General features: G+C 38.4%; 1 protein-coding gene across 4 annotated transcripts in view; it reads left to right on the top strand.

Moving 5' to 3' along the window:
- galnt7.S (polypeptide N-acetylgalactosaminyltransferase 7 S homeolog) overlaps positions 1-16718 on the top strand; it is an 84237-nt gene that overhangs the window by 56643 nt on the left and 10876 nt on the right. For 2 of the 4 annotated variants that reach the window (XM_018243205.2, XM_041579520.1), the window contains exons 4-7: positions 3350-3516; positions 8170-8300; positions 10722-10801; positions 15579-15761. In XM_018243205.2, the coding sequence (XP_018098694.1) occupies positions 3350-3516; positions 8170-8300; positions 10722-10801; positions 15579-15761 (561 nt within the window). Of the gene's footprint in view, positions 1-3349; positions 3517-8169; positions 8301-10721; positions 10802-15253; positions 15437-15578; positions 15762-16718 lie in introns of all 4 variants that reach the window. The other 2 variants (XM_018243206.2, XM_018243207.2) reach the window with 2 other exon arrangements.

The raw sequence follows: 16718 nt of genomic DNA, 5'->3' as shown, positions 1-16718 counted from the left end.
ATGGTTGACCCTTCCCACACTGTATTTTTCCCCCATTGATTCTTGGCCCATGATCAATGTTGCACTCTGAATTTGCAGCCTCTTTTCATTCCTCAGTTACTGCCAGGAGGTGGCAGCAGATCTCTCTTAGAATTCCATCACATCCATCTACATTCATTACTGGATAGCTTACTCTAACCCATGCCGCATAAATCATGTAAACATTAAATAAACCAAACAGGATTGATCTTAGTTTGGCTCAAGTACAAAGTACTGTTTTATTATTACAGAGAAAAAGGAAATAATTTCTTAAAAAATGTAATTATACTATAAAACAGAGTCTATGGGAGATAGCCCTCCCGTAATTCTGAGCTTTCCGGATATCGGATCCCATACCTGTACATATTTCTCTACAATTTGTTGGGTTAATTATGCCAATTCTGAGAGATATAGAACGTGGGGGCCAAGAAGTCATGCATTCAAAGTATGGAAATACAGGTATGGGACCTGTTATCCAGAATGCTTGGGACCTGGGATTTTCCGGATAACTGATCTTTCCGTAAGTTGAATCTTCATGCCCTAAGTTTACTAGAAAATCAAATAAACATTAAATAACCCCAATAGGCTGGTTTTGCTTCCAATAAGGATTCATTATTAGGGATGCACTGAATCCACTATTTGGGATTTGGACGAACCGAATCCTAATTTGCATATTCAAATTAGTGACAGAAAGGTAAAATGTGGGAAAAAAACTTTTTACTTCCTTGTTTTATGACAAAATGTTACTTGATTTCCCTTCCCGTACATGCAAATTAGGATTAGGATTCGAATTCGGTTCGGCCAGGCACAAGGATTCGGCCGAATCTGAATCCTGCTGGAAAAGCCCGAATCCTGGATTCGGTGCATCCGCATTAATTATCTTAATTTGGATAAAGTACAAGGTACTATTTTATTATAACAGAGAAAAGGGAAATCTGTAAAAATTTGGATTATTTGGATAAAATGGAGTCTATGGGAGGCAGACTTTCCCTAATTTGGAGCTTTCTAGATAACGGGTTTCTGAATAACGGATCCTATACCTTGTTAAATAATCAAATGAAGCCGTTGCGTTTACGATGTTTACCCCCCTTTTTCATTTTAGTAAAATGTTCCCTTTTAATAGGTTAGATGTGTCGATAAAAAAAAATATAGCTTTTAAATGCCAAATAAAGTTTATGTTCCTCTAACTGGCCAAAGAGACTGTAAAGCACCTAATTTATGGTAACACGTATTTCTGGTTTATTGTATGATTGACTTACAGCTCCCATTAAGATTATATAGCAAGTGATGGCCGGCTCAACAGTCATTGTGGGGGAAAAGTGCCTAATAAATTGCTTGCGGATGCTTCCAAATGCCAGGCTTTTCTGCTAGACTGATTCTCAAGAGCAGGCTTTTATGGTTGCTGTAAGAATCACACATTTGTGCCTGTCTATATTCACTCCCCTATTCTGTCTTTTATACTGTCGCCTCAAACTGCCCCTGCTCACTACAATATTGCGTGCTGGCACGGCTAACACTTACTCTTTTGTGTGGGAAACATTGCGTCAATGATTCATCAACCATGGCTGTTGAACTGCAGCACTTTGTGGTCTTGGAACAAAGAAGACCATGCATATGTTGGCCAATCGATTTGACTTAGGAGCTAACATTCCACTGCTTTGGTAGTTTATTGGCCCGTCAGGATCTACAATACCAGCTGTAATAATAAAAACAGAAAATGATCCATATTTTACAGGAATTAAACAAATATATATATTCACAGGACTTTGATCTATTGAAGGCATCCTTATAACCATACAGTTTTTGCATATGAAAAGAGATTCCTTACATTTAAAGGGGTTCATAACCTTTAAAGTTAACTTTTAGTATGATGGAATTCTGAGACAATTTGCAGTTTTTCATTTTTTTTATTTTTTTTACTTATTTAGTTTTGTGTTTGGCAGCTCTCTAGTTTGCAATGTCAGCAGTTTGGTTGCTAGGGTCTATATTACCCTAGCAACCATGTATTGATTTGAATAAGAGACTGGAATACGAATAGAAGAGGGGATTGCCCTTTTATATAACCTTTAAAGTTAACTTTTAGTATGATGGAATTCTGAGACAATTTGCAGTTTTTCATTTTTTTTTTTTTTTTACTTATTTAGTTTTGTATTTGGCAGCTCTCTAGTTTGCAATGTCAGCAGTTTGGTGGCTAGGGTCTATATTACCCTAGCAACCATGTATTGATTTGAATAAGAGACTGGAATACGAATAGAAGAGGGGAGTGCCCTTTTATATAATATTTGTAAAGGATTTTATGTAAAGGTAACATATTGTATGAAAAGCAACTCTGTGCTAGGGCATCATACTCTTTTAAAGGAGAACTAAACCCTAAAAATTAATATGGCTAAAAATGCCATGTTTTGTATAATGATCTTATTGCACTAGCCTAAAGTTTTAGCTTCTCAGTAGCAGCAATGATCCAGGACTTCAAACTTGTCACAGGGGGTCATCATCTTGGAAATTGTCTGTGACACTAACATGCTCAGTGGGCTCTGAGCAGCTGTTGAGAAGCTAAGCTTAGGGGTCGTCACAAATTATCAAGCAGGAAATGAGGTTGGCTTGTAAAATCAACTGATGCTTTATGGCTAATTGCACTGGTTTCTGTCAGTAACGGAACTAGGTGGGGGCGGGCCGTGCAGCCAGGACCCCACCCTTGTCCGTGCGCATTTTCTTTGCGCCTGCAGCCGGCTGCAGTGTGCGCGATCTGCCGGGGGGACCCTGCGGGGGTGCGGGCCCTGGCCCAGTTGCTCCCCCGGTAGTTACGCCACTGGTTTCTGTGCTGCCATGTAGTAATTATCTGTATTAATTACTAATCAGACTTATATCGTGACATTTATATTCTATATGTACTGTATATTGTGAGTGGGTCCCTCAGCTCAGAAAGTGACAGCAGCACAGAGCATGTGCAGTGAATCAGCAGCAAAGAAGATGGGGAGCTACTGGGGCATCTTTGGAGACACAGATCTTTACTGCTTAAGGACTGTGGTTGCCTTGGGCAGGTACAGAATCCCAAAATATAATGTACAACATTTCTAGCTACTTCTTTAGTTAAGCTTTAGTTCTCCTTTAAATATAGAATGAAAATGCTTTAAAAAGTAGTGTTTTAAGCTTATTAATTTTGCCTGACTGCAGGGCTGTGATTTACTAACCCCATGCAACTTCTGAAGCGTTAGGACACGCCCACCCCTCACCCCCTTTTTTTTTATAGCATATGTCTCTTTTAATATGTCTCCTTTAATATATCAACCCACACAGCAGATTTAATCCATATATATGTTGTAATTTATAGATGCAAGTTCTGGCATTATGATGAGAACCTGCTCACCTCCAGTGTAGTAATTGTCTTCCACAATGAGGGTTGGTCTACGCTAATGAGAACTATTCACAGTGTCATTAAACGAACACCCAGAAAATACCTGGCCGAGATTGTGATGATTGATGATTTCAGTAACAAAGGTAAGTACCTCTATATTTATTATTGATACTATTTTATACCCTTTGCAGCTATAACACAACTGAATACAAGGGGGGTTGGCGTATTTTCACTTAAGGGGGTAGCTTACCGTTTTAGTATGATAATTTATTTTTTTAATTATTTACATTTTTGTTCAGAAGCTTCCCAGGTTGGAATTTTATTAAATTGTCCAGTTTACACTATCAGCCAGGCAGTGGTCTGAATTAGAGTGTAGAAAATGAATCGAAGAGGACCTGAATAAACAGTAATAAAAATAACAATAACTAGTACTGTAGCAGAGCAATAGTTTTTTGACTGCCCAGGACAATGACACCACCACCACCATTTGAAACCTGGAAAGGGGAAGAAGGCAAATAATTAAGCAACTATTTAAAAAATGAAGACCAAATGAAAAATTGGTAAAAATAGGACATTCTATAACATAATAAATTTAAACTTAAAAGTTAAATTAACCCTTTAAACAAGCAGAGTTGTACACTGCACAATTAACATTGTACAATTTACACTGGGTGTATTCTTAAAGGGGACCTGTCACCCCGAGAAATAATTCCAAATCCTATTTCATGATGTTATTCAAGCAAAATAAACATCACTTACACTATAAAAAAATTATTTCAATCCTGTTTATTTAAGTTTTGGAATTCACAATCATGGCAAGCAGACAGGTGCCATTTTGCAGACAATGCTATTAAGGTAAGCTTTGCATCATGCCAAAATCTTGTTTATGCACCAGATTAGGGACACCTGATGTACATGCCCATGAACTGGCTACACAATTAGATGGTGAGGAGGGAGGGGAAATGTAAGGACTGCAGCCACATCTAAGTAATTACCTGTCCCGCCCCTATGCCTAAGGCATAGAGGTGGGGCAGGCAATATATGATTGGCAGCTGAGACTTTTAAACAAGTTTATAACAGATATGGAAGTTTGTAATAATTTAGGTTTCATTTATAGTTTGAAAATGACTTGTTATACAGCTTTTATGTCTAGGTGACAGGTCCCCTTTAACTCCGTGTGCCTGAAAGACGGGTCTTTAAAACAGAAAAAAAATGTGCCAAAATTTCATTCACCCCCCCCCCCCCCCGAGTAATATTACATCTTTTTATGTGACCCTGGACCAGTGATCCTGTTCACTGAAAGCTGCACCAACCCTGGAATCTGGATTCTATAGCCTGGTTCGAGTGCACGTGAACAGTGGAGTAAAAACGTCTAAACAAAAAGCTGGTTTTTCTACTGTGCTTGTGCATCAGGTCTGGAGTCACAAAGAGGATCCAAGAACAGGGAGAAGATTGAGACATGGTGCTCCTACAGTAGTACCCCAGGCGGGTGCAGTTTTCAGCAAACTGCCCCAGGTTCTCACTAAACAATTACAATCTTTCTCTTTTAACCTGGCAGATATTAGTAATTAGCCATCCTTTTGCTGGGGGCGTTGTGGCTGGGTCAGTTGTGCTAACGCTAGAAAATGTGTTTTCCCTTAAAGGAAAACTAAAAAAAATAGAAAAAACAATAGAAATGCCATATTTTATATACTGAACCAGCCTAAAAGTTCAGCATATATATAGTATTAATGATCCAGGCCTTCAAATTTGTCACAGGAGTTTCCCATCTCTGATTTGGTTAGGAGTCTCTACGACACTCACAGGCTCATTGTGCTTTTGAACAGCTGTTGAGAAGCTAAGCTTAGGGGTTGTCCTATATTGTGTGTCAGACCCTAAGCTCAGTAACTGACAGAAGCACAGAGCATGTGCAGAAAAGAATATGGGCATCTTTGGAGACGCAGATCTTTTCTGCTAAAAGGCTGTGGTTGTCTTGGACTGGTACAGAAGCCCAAAACATAATGTACAACATTTCTGCCCCACTTCATTAGTCAAGCTTTAATTCTCCTTTAAACACAAGCTACTAACTATATTATTGTCGGTTTGTCACCAATTGGTTAGAAAAAGGTTAAAGGTTTATAATCCTTCTTCAGCCACGACGGCTCTAAACTTCTAGCTAATGAGAAGATCCCGTAGGTGTAGCTGTTTTATTATTCTGTTAACTGCTTATTGTTTCAGTGGCTTATATTTGCATGGACAAGCCTGAACAGCGAGTAGGTAGAAAAACAGGTTCTGTTCACAAGGTGAAGTCACAAGCACAAGCCATTTCTCAGGTGTTTTGCCCACAAAGACAACTCATTGACAAGGCACTTACATTGCTATACACAAACAGGCAAAGTTGCACACCTCAAATTATCTGTTACAGGGTTTGCACAAGCTTTGCCTATTTTTTTGCATAATGCTGTTTAATTACTAATGACCCCGCACAAAGAAGATGGTTCCTTTATATTAATTAGCTGAAAGAACTCAGGCTTGACACCCCTGCATCACTTTCTGTATAAAGTACAAATCACTAACATTTGAAGGTTAGTTAATTTGGATAGGTTCAGTGTCAGACTGGGATGCCAGGCGCCCACCAGAAAATCTGAGGCTGAGGGCCCACTCCATTCCAAACAAGTATATCCTCAATAAATATCTTTATTCTCCTAGTCTTTTTTTCACTACATACTATACTCTTCTCTTCCATTAATATACCTCTTTGTTCCTATAAAGAAATAGTGGATAATGAAATAGGCCAAATGGTTAGAAGCAACATGCACACAGACACCTGGCCCACCGGGAGTTTTCCTGGTATCCTGATGGGCCAGTCCGACACTGAATAAGTATCCTCTATTTTGGTATAGCATCCACTCAGTTAAGGGTCTTTTCTATCTCCAACTATGCTATGGGGGATGTAACATTTAATATTAAAAAGAAATGGTGGGCAGTGGGCAGAAGGATAATAAAAACGAGTTATATTTGGTAAGGTAGCTCTGGGAGAGAATCTAGTTATATTTTGCAGAATGTAGCCACTTCTTCCTTTAACTCGTGAATTAGCAGTTCTGCCATGTATGACAGTGATGTATAAATACATAAAAAATGTCTGATTGGAAACTAAAGGAATGAACATGCTTTTTAGATATAAATCGAGTATAAAGCATAACCATGAGAAGGGAAATAAACTCTATTGTCATTGTGAAACATGTCATTTTATTATAAAAGCCTCCATCTTAAACTGGCCATAGATGCAAAGATCCGATCGTTCCAATCCTCGAACGATCGGACTTCCCCATCTCCCGACCTGCCATTAACCATTCAGATCAAATAAAGTAGAAAAGAACAGAACAGCTGATGTTCTGCCCCTGACAGCAATCGTACGAAAGTTATGTCCAAACAAAGCTAGTGACAGTCTCCCACTTAAAATCGTACGATCGGCAATACACACAGAGATATTATCGGCAGCCGACAGAAATTTTCTAACCTTTCCGATCGACCAAACGACCGATCTCCGCCGGACGAAAAATGTCGGGACTCTCCACACACGGTCCGAAAATCGTACGAATCCTCAATTCGTACAATCAGATCTTTGCGTCTATGGCCAGCTTTAGGGAACTTGAGGACACAAAGAAGTGTGTTGGCTCAAGGTATTAGGTAAGTGATTAAAGACACTAAGGGGTGCCTACCACATTAGCAACCCCCAGTGACTCTAACTTTTCTTGAACTGTAACAGATTTGCTGCCAACTCACTAGTGATCCTCACCATCAGCCTTTTTTCACCTGCCACAATTATTATTTACATGTATTTATAATAATTTATAAAGTGCCAACATATTCCACCGCTCTGTATTATCCATTCCTCTTCTTCTCTTTCCCCTACTCTCCACTCTGCCCTTTTCCCTTTCTCCTTGGGGCTCCCTATTCCTCATTATTCCCACTTTAACTTTTCACCCATTCTTCTTACTATCCTCATTTCCCCCTCTCTGCATCTGCCATGCTATAGTGTCTCTTTTGGTCTACAACACTGTAGTACATCTGACTACTGCACTGAGGCTTGTCTTTAGAGTCTTGACTTTTCTGGTAATATGCAGGGGAGGGGAGTAAACTCTTGTTTGGGGAGCCTGCCAAGCAATTTGTAATTGCTTCGATTCTCCCTTCATTCATTTCAATGGCAATAGCCTGGACCCAGAATGAATTTGTCAAACTAAAAACGCTGACTACTGTATTTTTAAGCTACAGTTGCACCCCTGGGTCCAGGAAATTATCGTTACAATTGAGTGGGTCGGGAGGATTGATTATGAGTATTTTAATGCCCTCTGAGTTGATAATTAACTGGGAGATAAAACGCCCTGAATTGCTTAGTGTGTTTTAAGTAGTCTGAAGTTGATTCAATTAACTTGCTTGATCATATTCTAATCAACCCCCCGACCCTAGCATTTCTTTACTGGAAACTGAGCCACTGGATGCCTTGTTTTTAAATTCTCAGTCGGACTTCACTTTGCATATCACTTACACCATCAATAGAGGTTGTCTCTTGCTATTAAGCATGCCAGGATTATGGTAATCCGCAAAGCAACTATGAATAGGCCTTCAGATGTATTTTTTTTCTTGTCCTCTTCTAGTGCAAATGACCCTACTGTGATCTTTCATGAAGCAGAATTGAGTGCTCACTACATTTACAAATGCCTCTGGAAGCGTCTGTTTTTGCAGCCAGCTTGCTCCTTATCCACGTGTAACATAGACATTTTGCTATAATGGCATGTGATTTTATCTGTTTGCAGAACATCTAAAGGGGAGGTTAGATGAATACGTTAAGCAGTGGAATGGCCTTGTGAAGGTTTTCAGAAATGAGCGGAGAGAAGGATTAATCCAGGCTAGAAGTATCGGAGCCCAGAAATCAAAACTTGGACAGGTAAGGAGAAAATAATGTGTCCCACATACAGTACCTACCCCTCTCCTGTTCAACAGGAATGACTGCAGTTTCATTGTGAACATGAGGTGGATTGCGGCCACAGGGTGATTTCAAAGGTTTTGCCATACACACAACTACCTGTTTAATGCACAATAAATTGCCCATCCACTTACCCTGCTAGTGCAGTCACTGGTCAGGTGATTATCATTCTGAAATGCTTCCTAAAGTAAATCTAAAGAATAGTCACTTGACCTGACCAAGTCTAAACCTTGAGTCAAAGGAGGGGCAGATAATAAGGAATTGGAGGGCACACTAAGGTTTACTGCTGAAAGTTACATTGTATTGCAAATCACACTTCAGGCATCACCTTTTTTGTGTGACACTTGAAAAGGGGCTTCTGATGCCTGAAACATATTGTATGGATTGCAGGAAATATGCACTTTCAGCAGTAAACCTGTGTTTGTCCACCAGTTCCATATTAGTTGCCTCGTATCCTTATTATCTTTATCAGTGGGGCAATTGTTTGAGTTCTGGTTGAGTTCGCCAAGCAGAAGGTCATGCAGGTGGCAAAATTATTTGCCTTTGATATTATTGAGGTACTTAAAGGGGTTGTTCACCTTTGCGATAACTTTTAGTATGATGTAGAGAATGATATACTGAGACAATTTGCAATTGGTTTTCATTTTTTATTATTGAAGGTTTTTGAGTTATTTTGCTTTTTATTCAGCAGCTCTTCAATTTGCCTCTTAAGCAATCTGGTAACTAGGGTCCAAATTATCCTAGCAACCATGCATTGATTTGAATAAGAGACTGGAATATGAATAGGAAATAGAAAGCTGCAAAGAGTTAGAAGAAAAGGACAAATAACTAAAACTATAAAAAAAATGAATAATGAAAGCCAATTGAAAAGTTGTTTAGAAATGGCCGTTCAATAACATAATGAAAGTTACTTTAAAGGTGAACCACCCCTTTAATGACAGCTTTTTTTTTTTTTTTTTAACCAGTACTCACAGGCAATTAAACTATAATTATGGTATAAAAAATGGCAATAGAAGAAAATGCGCATATTTGCTCTCATGGCATGTAATGTATCCTCAGAGAGACTCTTGCTGGTCTCAGCAGCTGTATTGCCAAGTGCTACAGACAATTTATTGAAGTGTTTTCATTACAGTTATATAAGGTCAAAAGAAGCCGGAACATCACTTTATTATTATGTGACTGAAGTAAAATGGGTCCTACCTGAACCTTATTCTTATTCTATTATTGAAGCAGTGATTCCCTATTAGAATATATATATATATATATATATATATATATATATATATATATATATATATATATATATATATATATATATATATATATATACTGTATATAGCAGTATATGAGCATTCTTTTGTACAATTACAATAGTACCCTCTTGCTTTAAAGATGTTAAATGATTACATTAATTATTCTTTTTCTGTTTGACATTTTAAAATATTTATCACAAATTTTGAACATGTCTTTCTTCATTTTAATATTCCCCATGAGCAGTTTGCATAGTAATGCATCTAATTGTACAGCAGTTACTGGTCACTCAGTAGTTCATACACATATTACCGCATGCAGTAATAACATATATGCCATCAAACATGTAAGAGCCCAACAGATGAGAAGAAAATCTTAAAGGGGTTGTTCACCTTCCAAACATTTTTTCAGTTCAGTTGTTTTCAGATTCTTCCCCAGAAATTAAGACTTTTTTTAAATTACTTTCCATTATTTATTTTTTACGGGTTTTCCAAAATCTAAGTTAAAAGTTTAATGTTCCTGTCTCAGGTGTTTGAGTCTGGCAGCTCAGTAATTCAGGCGCAGACTCTAAACTGTTCTACAGTTTTGTAACATTGAGTTGATACATTTCTCAGCAGCATCTCTGAAGTATTAGCAACTATTGTATCAATTCTAACAGCTGCCTATAATGAAACCCAGAGATTCTGCTCAGCAGGGACAAAGATGAGAAATGTATCAACTAAATGTATCAGTTTAGAATAGTTGACAGGGTCAGAGACCCTCCCCTCCCAAAGTTGCTTTAGAAGGTGAAAAATTACACTTTACACTTTAATATTAGAAAAACTGTGACACATAGAAAATAGAAAGTAATTGGAAAAAGTCGTTCTACCTGAAAACAACTAGTTGTTTAAAGTTCAACAACCCCGTCTTCTCTTAAGCACCCCACTCCAGGTGCGCAAATTCAGGAAGAGAGAATGAAAGACATAGACCAAAGCAGGACTAGCTGCAAGTGAGCTTTATTGCCAATAAAATAAAACCCACTAGCAGCTAGTCCTGCTTTGGTCTATGTCTTCCATTCTCTCTTCCAACATATATGCCATGCTTCTGCTGCTCCTAAACTACCTTTAATTATATTTCACTCTTTTCTTTTAGGTTTTAATTTATTTAGATGCGCATTGTGAGGTGGGAATTAACTGGTATGCACCATTAATAGCACCCATAGCCAAAGACAGGTAAAGTAAAACAATGTTGTCGTTGTTATGTTTAAATATGCTTTATCAGATGTATGGTGTATACTGCTAGTGAAAGCTTTAGCAAATCTCTCCATTACCGTATAGTCATCTCTTAGGGATTGGAACCAGGAATAAAGATTCTGGAGGCCCATGGACTCCCTGGTTCCAACTATGATGCTTGGCACCTGGGATTTTAAAGATAAGGATTCTTCTGATTTTTGAAACCACCAAACCTTGAGCATACCAAACACAATAGGAATCGTTTGCCACCAATAATGCAGATTAGTTTCCGTCAAGCACAAGAAAAATAATTGTTTTCTTAATATGAGTTCTATGGAAAATGGCCTTTCCACATTTAAGAGCTTTCTGGATAATGGATTTCTGGATCTCATACCCATACTTCAAAATATAAAGAAAAAGATCATGTACATAAATGGCAAATTAAAATGTAGCAAATTTTAATTGCTAACCATTAAATATAGACCTGAACAAGATATTTTGGCAAATGCCAGAGGGGGTGCTGTAGGATGTTAGATTGGCACTTTTTTGTCACAGTTGCTTATGGGACACACTGCGTGGGTTAAGGGTGTTATCTACCCATAACATTTGCCAAACACTCACTATGTACTTTACCTGCAATATTATTACAATCAAATTGTTGTAGAAGGTCAGAATCCAAAGAGAAAGGCATCCCCAATTCCCTTGCCGTTATTAAAGGAGTGGTAACTTTTAGTATGTTATAGAATGGCCAATTCTAAGCAAATTTCCAATTGGCTTTCATTGTTTATTTTTATAGTCATTTGCCTTTTTCTTCGGACTCTTTCCAACTTTCAAATGGGCATCGCTGACCCCTTCTAAATAGCTAATGCTCTGTAAGGCTATAAATGTATGGTTATTGCTAATTTTTATTACTCCTCTTTTTATTCAGGCCCACTCCTGTTCATATTCCAGTCTTATATTCAAATCAGTGTATGGTTGCTAGGGTAATTTGGACCTTAGCTACCAGATTGCTTAAAATGCAAATTGAGGAGTTGTGGAATAAAAGGCTAAATAACTTAAAAACCTTAAATAATAATAAAATTGAAAACCAATCTCACTCTCTATGTCAGGGATCCCCAACCTTTTGATCCCGTGAGCAACATTCAGAAGTAAAAGGAGTTGGGGAGCAACGCTAGCATGAAAAATGTTCTTGGGGAGCCAAATAAGTGTTGTGATTGGCTATTTTGTAGCCCCTATGTGGATTGTCAGCCTACATTGAGACTCTGTTTGGCAGTACACCTGGTTTTTATACAACTAAAACTTGCCTCCAAGCCTGGAATTCAAAAATAATAATCTGCTTTGAGGCCACTGGGAGCAACATCCAGGGGGTTGGAGAGCAACATGTTGCTCACGAGCTACTGGTTGGGGATCACTGCTCTATGTCATACTAAAAGTTATCTCAAAGGTGAACAACCCCTTTAAGGGTTTGTTTGTTTTTTTAATTCCCCCCTCCACTCCATTCACTGTACATAATGGCTGTTTTGTTATTCATGCACAAAAGACCCCCTTGAGCCTCAAAAAGGACATGAGCAGCATGTGAAAGGTCATATACCTTTCTGATCCTCTTATTAATCCTTCCTGTGCCAACTAGAAATCTGTCCTATTAACCCTTGTGGTAGTAGAACTGCTCTCTCCATCTGAATATGGCTCTATTAACATTCAGTCTACTGTATTTGCATTTGTGCTACCCTTGTAAATTGCCATGGTGTTGTATTGCAGGTAGGGTTGCCACCTGGCTGATAAAAATGATGGTTTATCCCAATGTTATTAATAGGGAAAAATATTCTTTCATAAAAAACTTTATTTATATGATAGTGTGTTACTTTTGGGTCTTAGATTCAATCTATTCATATAGAGACCTGCAGTGTTCAGCAGTATTCTTTCCCTTTAAATGACAGTATACACCTAGGGTTGCCACCTTTTCTGAAAAACTGTACCGGTCGGTGGGGGGGGGGGCACAAAAGGGGGCGGTCTGTGATGTAAAAGGGGGTGGTCTGTGATGTGAAAGGGGGCGGAGCAACATTGCGAGATGGCCAGAAGACGGAAAAAAAAGTTCTGAGCGAATTGGGGTCGGGTTAAGGGCTTTTTTAAAGGGTATTACAAATTACCGTCAACTTCATAATAAAAATAAATACATTTGTAATTCCGGCCCCAGCCTTGGCTGGTGTTTTACTATATACACCTCTGTACAGCATAAAAAAGTGTTTCTGCCTTATGGTTTTTTTAACTATATGATATAGAATGTTTGTGAGTACATCCCATAAAAAAGGGATAAAGGATTTTATATAATTTAACTCCTTCATGAATGAACTAAATGTATGAGCACTGACCTTTATGCGGACGAGCCTGCAATTGCATTAATGAAATGACACCTGTTGTTGCTTTCCTTTTGCTTAATTACTAATCCTCTTTTCTGTATGTATTCCTTCACCTTTCTATTGTTTTTCATGTAACCCCCTCAAGAAAAGGGTGAAGGAAGGGAACAGATAATTAGTGAGGTTGTCCCTTTTGTGCTTGTCAGCAGGCCATGACCATGTGCAAAAGCAATCCCATTTCTACTTTTACCCTACAAGCAACCTCTCTCTCTCTCTTGTTATAATAAACTGACTGGCAAAAATAAATATGTAGAATATCTAGCAGCTGTCCACTTTTGGAGTTATAAACACAGTTTATACCTAAAGTTTGCCTAAAAACAATCCCAGTTACAGTCCATGTTACCTTACTGTAGCTTCCCTGGCACAGTCTGGATGATTGTGCAACATATCTGCAAATACTCTTCCATAGGCTATGCTGGTAATTAACCTGATCCTGCTGGCAGCATCAGAAGATCATGGTTCTAAAATGATCAGTGCTGTGTTTTTCTACCAGTAATCACCTGACCCACAATGCCACCTATGATCAGTCTGTTGAAGCTTGTGACTAAACACCCCTTGTGCCATTACCCCAGAGGATTAACATGTGCTTTGTTACTGTTCATATTTCTTTGTATTGCATTATTTGTCCCCTATATATTTGTAAACAGACTTTTTTGGATGTGCTCTAACTCCTCGGCCAATAATTTTAATACGAGGTAACACGCGAAAAATCCTTCTTATGATCGCTCACCCTATAACTGGGTGGGTCCAGGTGCATATGCCCCGGACCAGTCACTTAAATTGTTACTCTCATAGGCATTCAAATCAGGTTACTCGCCGCTCCACGACTCTGGCTCGGGTGCGACGCCCCGAACCTTTTAGGGAGGCTTGGCCGACAATCACTTGAAACTGTTTTGAGAACTTTCACAAACCAGAGACCAGCAGTGAATTCAAAAGCAACTTTATTTCCCCAATAAAGAAATGTTGGGGAAATAAAGTTGCTTTTTAATTCACCGCTGGTCTCTGGTTTGTGAAAGTGCACGCAACAGTTTCAAGTGATTATTTGTCCCCTGGTTAGTACAATAGTACAACTGCTTTACTGTAGAAATGTACAGTGCTGGGTATAAAGAAGCTCTATATAAATTAGGAATGCACTGAATCCAAGATTTGGATAGTGCTTGAGCCGAATCCTAGCACTTTTTGCGAGGTTCACAGGTGGCCAAATTTTAAGAGGCTAATATATGAAAATTCAAGATTTTTTCTTTGCCTTGAGTCATGGAACTATCAATTAAAAAAGCTGCCACCAAAAAAAACCATCATGATGCAATTGAAGTAAACGGGGTTGGGTGTAACAGTGTGGCTATACCCGTGTTAAAGCAGGCCCGTCACCCAGACATAAAAAGCTGTATAACAAAAGTCCTTTTCAAACTAAACTTAAAACCCAAATATTTTTTTTTATTAAAACATCCATACCTGTTATAAATGCATTTAAATATCTCAGCTGTCAATCATGTTTTGCCTGCCCCGCCTCTATGCCTTAGGCATAGAGGCGGGACAGGCAATTGCTTTCACTTTCCATTCTGCATTTCTTAGATGTCACTGCTCTCCTCACATTCCCCACACTCCTTCCTTACCATCTAATTCTGTAACCAATACATGGGCATATGCATCAGGTTCCCTATTCTAGCACATAAACAAGATTTTGGGATAACGCAAAGCTTTCCTTAATAACAGAGTTTACAAAATGGCACCTGCCTGCTTGCTGTGATTGTTCAATTCCAGATTAAAGGGAACAAGACTGAAATAATTTATGTAGTGCAAATAAATTTTATCTTGCTTGACTAACATGATAATATATGATTTGGAATTATTTCTTAGGGTGGCCAGTCCCCTTTAACCAAACTGAATCTTAACCATTAAAAAGAAATAAGAAACCGTCTGTGACTTTTTCTTTTCTTGTGGTTCTGGGGAAATATTTACACTTTTTAATATCCATTTTCTTTCTTTTTTGTTTATTTTTGTTGATGTTTTCTGCTCTTTCTGTCCTGGTCCATGGCAGAACTGCTTGCACTGTTCCTCTAATAGATTACATTGATGGCAATCTTTATACCATTGAGCCGCAGCAAGGTGGGGATGAAGATGGTTTTGCTCGTGGGGCCTGGGACTGGAGCATGTTGTGGAAGCGTATTCCATTATCGGAGAGGGAAAAGATCAAAAGAAAGCATAAAACTGAGCCGTATTGGTAAAGGATGAAGTTCACGTTCATTTTCACGTTTGTCTAAATATATTTCTTTCCCCGCCCTTTTTCTTTTTCCTATTTTTCCCCTGTCATGTGTTTGCCCTCCATGTCGTTCACTTCATCCTGTATTACCACAACTTCGCAGAACCACATGCACTGTGCCCCTGGTAGATGTCATAGATGGTAACACTTATGAGTTAATACCACAAGCGGGAGGTGATGACGATGGGTTTGCTAGAGGAGCATGGGATTGGAGTATGCTTTGGAAGCGGGTGCCACTCACCAGCAAAGAGAAGGAGCAGAGAAAAACAAAAACTGAGCCTTATCGGTAATCATTAAACCATTTACAGGTTCTTTACCATTTGCCTAATGATGAACTAAACTTGCATACATCCTTCCGCCTCTCTTTGGCTACTGCCACACGTAGTGGAGTCTCCACCTGCCCACGGCACGTTTCCAGTTGGCTCCGATGGGTAACATGGGGAAGTGGTATGTGTGACATTAGCCTTATGCTTTCTGTTCAGTCCACTTGGCTAGAGATCATTAATTAGTTCCCAGTTTTATATCAGCAGTGTGGTGCATTGCTCCATTGTAAGCAGATACTAGGCCTATAGACTGCCACTCTCCCATAGGGCTAGATTTGTAAATGGCCCATACTATGATAAACTTACATATTTAATATTACTTTTTTTCTAGTATTACAAACTTAAATATATCTGTAAAAAATATCAAGTATTTATGCATTCAACTTTATTTTCAAAACTCCATAATGTTAGCTAAGTGTGACTTTTCTCTACACCGCTACCTGCAAATGTCTTTATATGCTATAGTATATCAGTCTACTATATTCGTAAGCAGTATTTTCAAGTTGTGTGTGATAAAGCAAATGCAGATTAATGTATAATTCTAACTATCCAAATACAAGAGAATGTAACAGCACGGGCAGGGTGTATAGTAAAGGGCTAACTCCCTCTATTCTGCCAAAATGCTGTATATAAAGGTACAATCTGTGCAGGACTACCTCCCAAACCATTTGAGTCTAGCTAACTAGCTTCATTATATCAACAGAACAGCTGTGGTTCTGCTTGTTGTTACCATCAGCTTTATTTTACTGAACGCTCTTCTGTCTTTTTATTACAATTTTAATGTTTTTAGTTGCCTTTTCGTGTTAATCAACTATATTAAAGGGGAATTCACATATACATTAACTTTTTCTATGTATTGATTGACCTATTGATAATGTATTTTCAGCTGGTCTTCATTTTTTTTACTTTTTATGTTGTTT

This window comes from Xenopus laevis, chromosome 1S (assembly GCF_017654675.1).
Source record: "Xenopus laevis strain J_2021 chromosome 1S, Xenopus_laevis_v10.1, whole genome shotgun sequence".
NCBI lineage: Eukaryota > Metazoa > Chordata > Amphibia > Anura > Pipidae > Xenopus > Xenopus laevis.
This window is presented reverse-complemented; position numbering and strand designations above follow the sequence as displayed.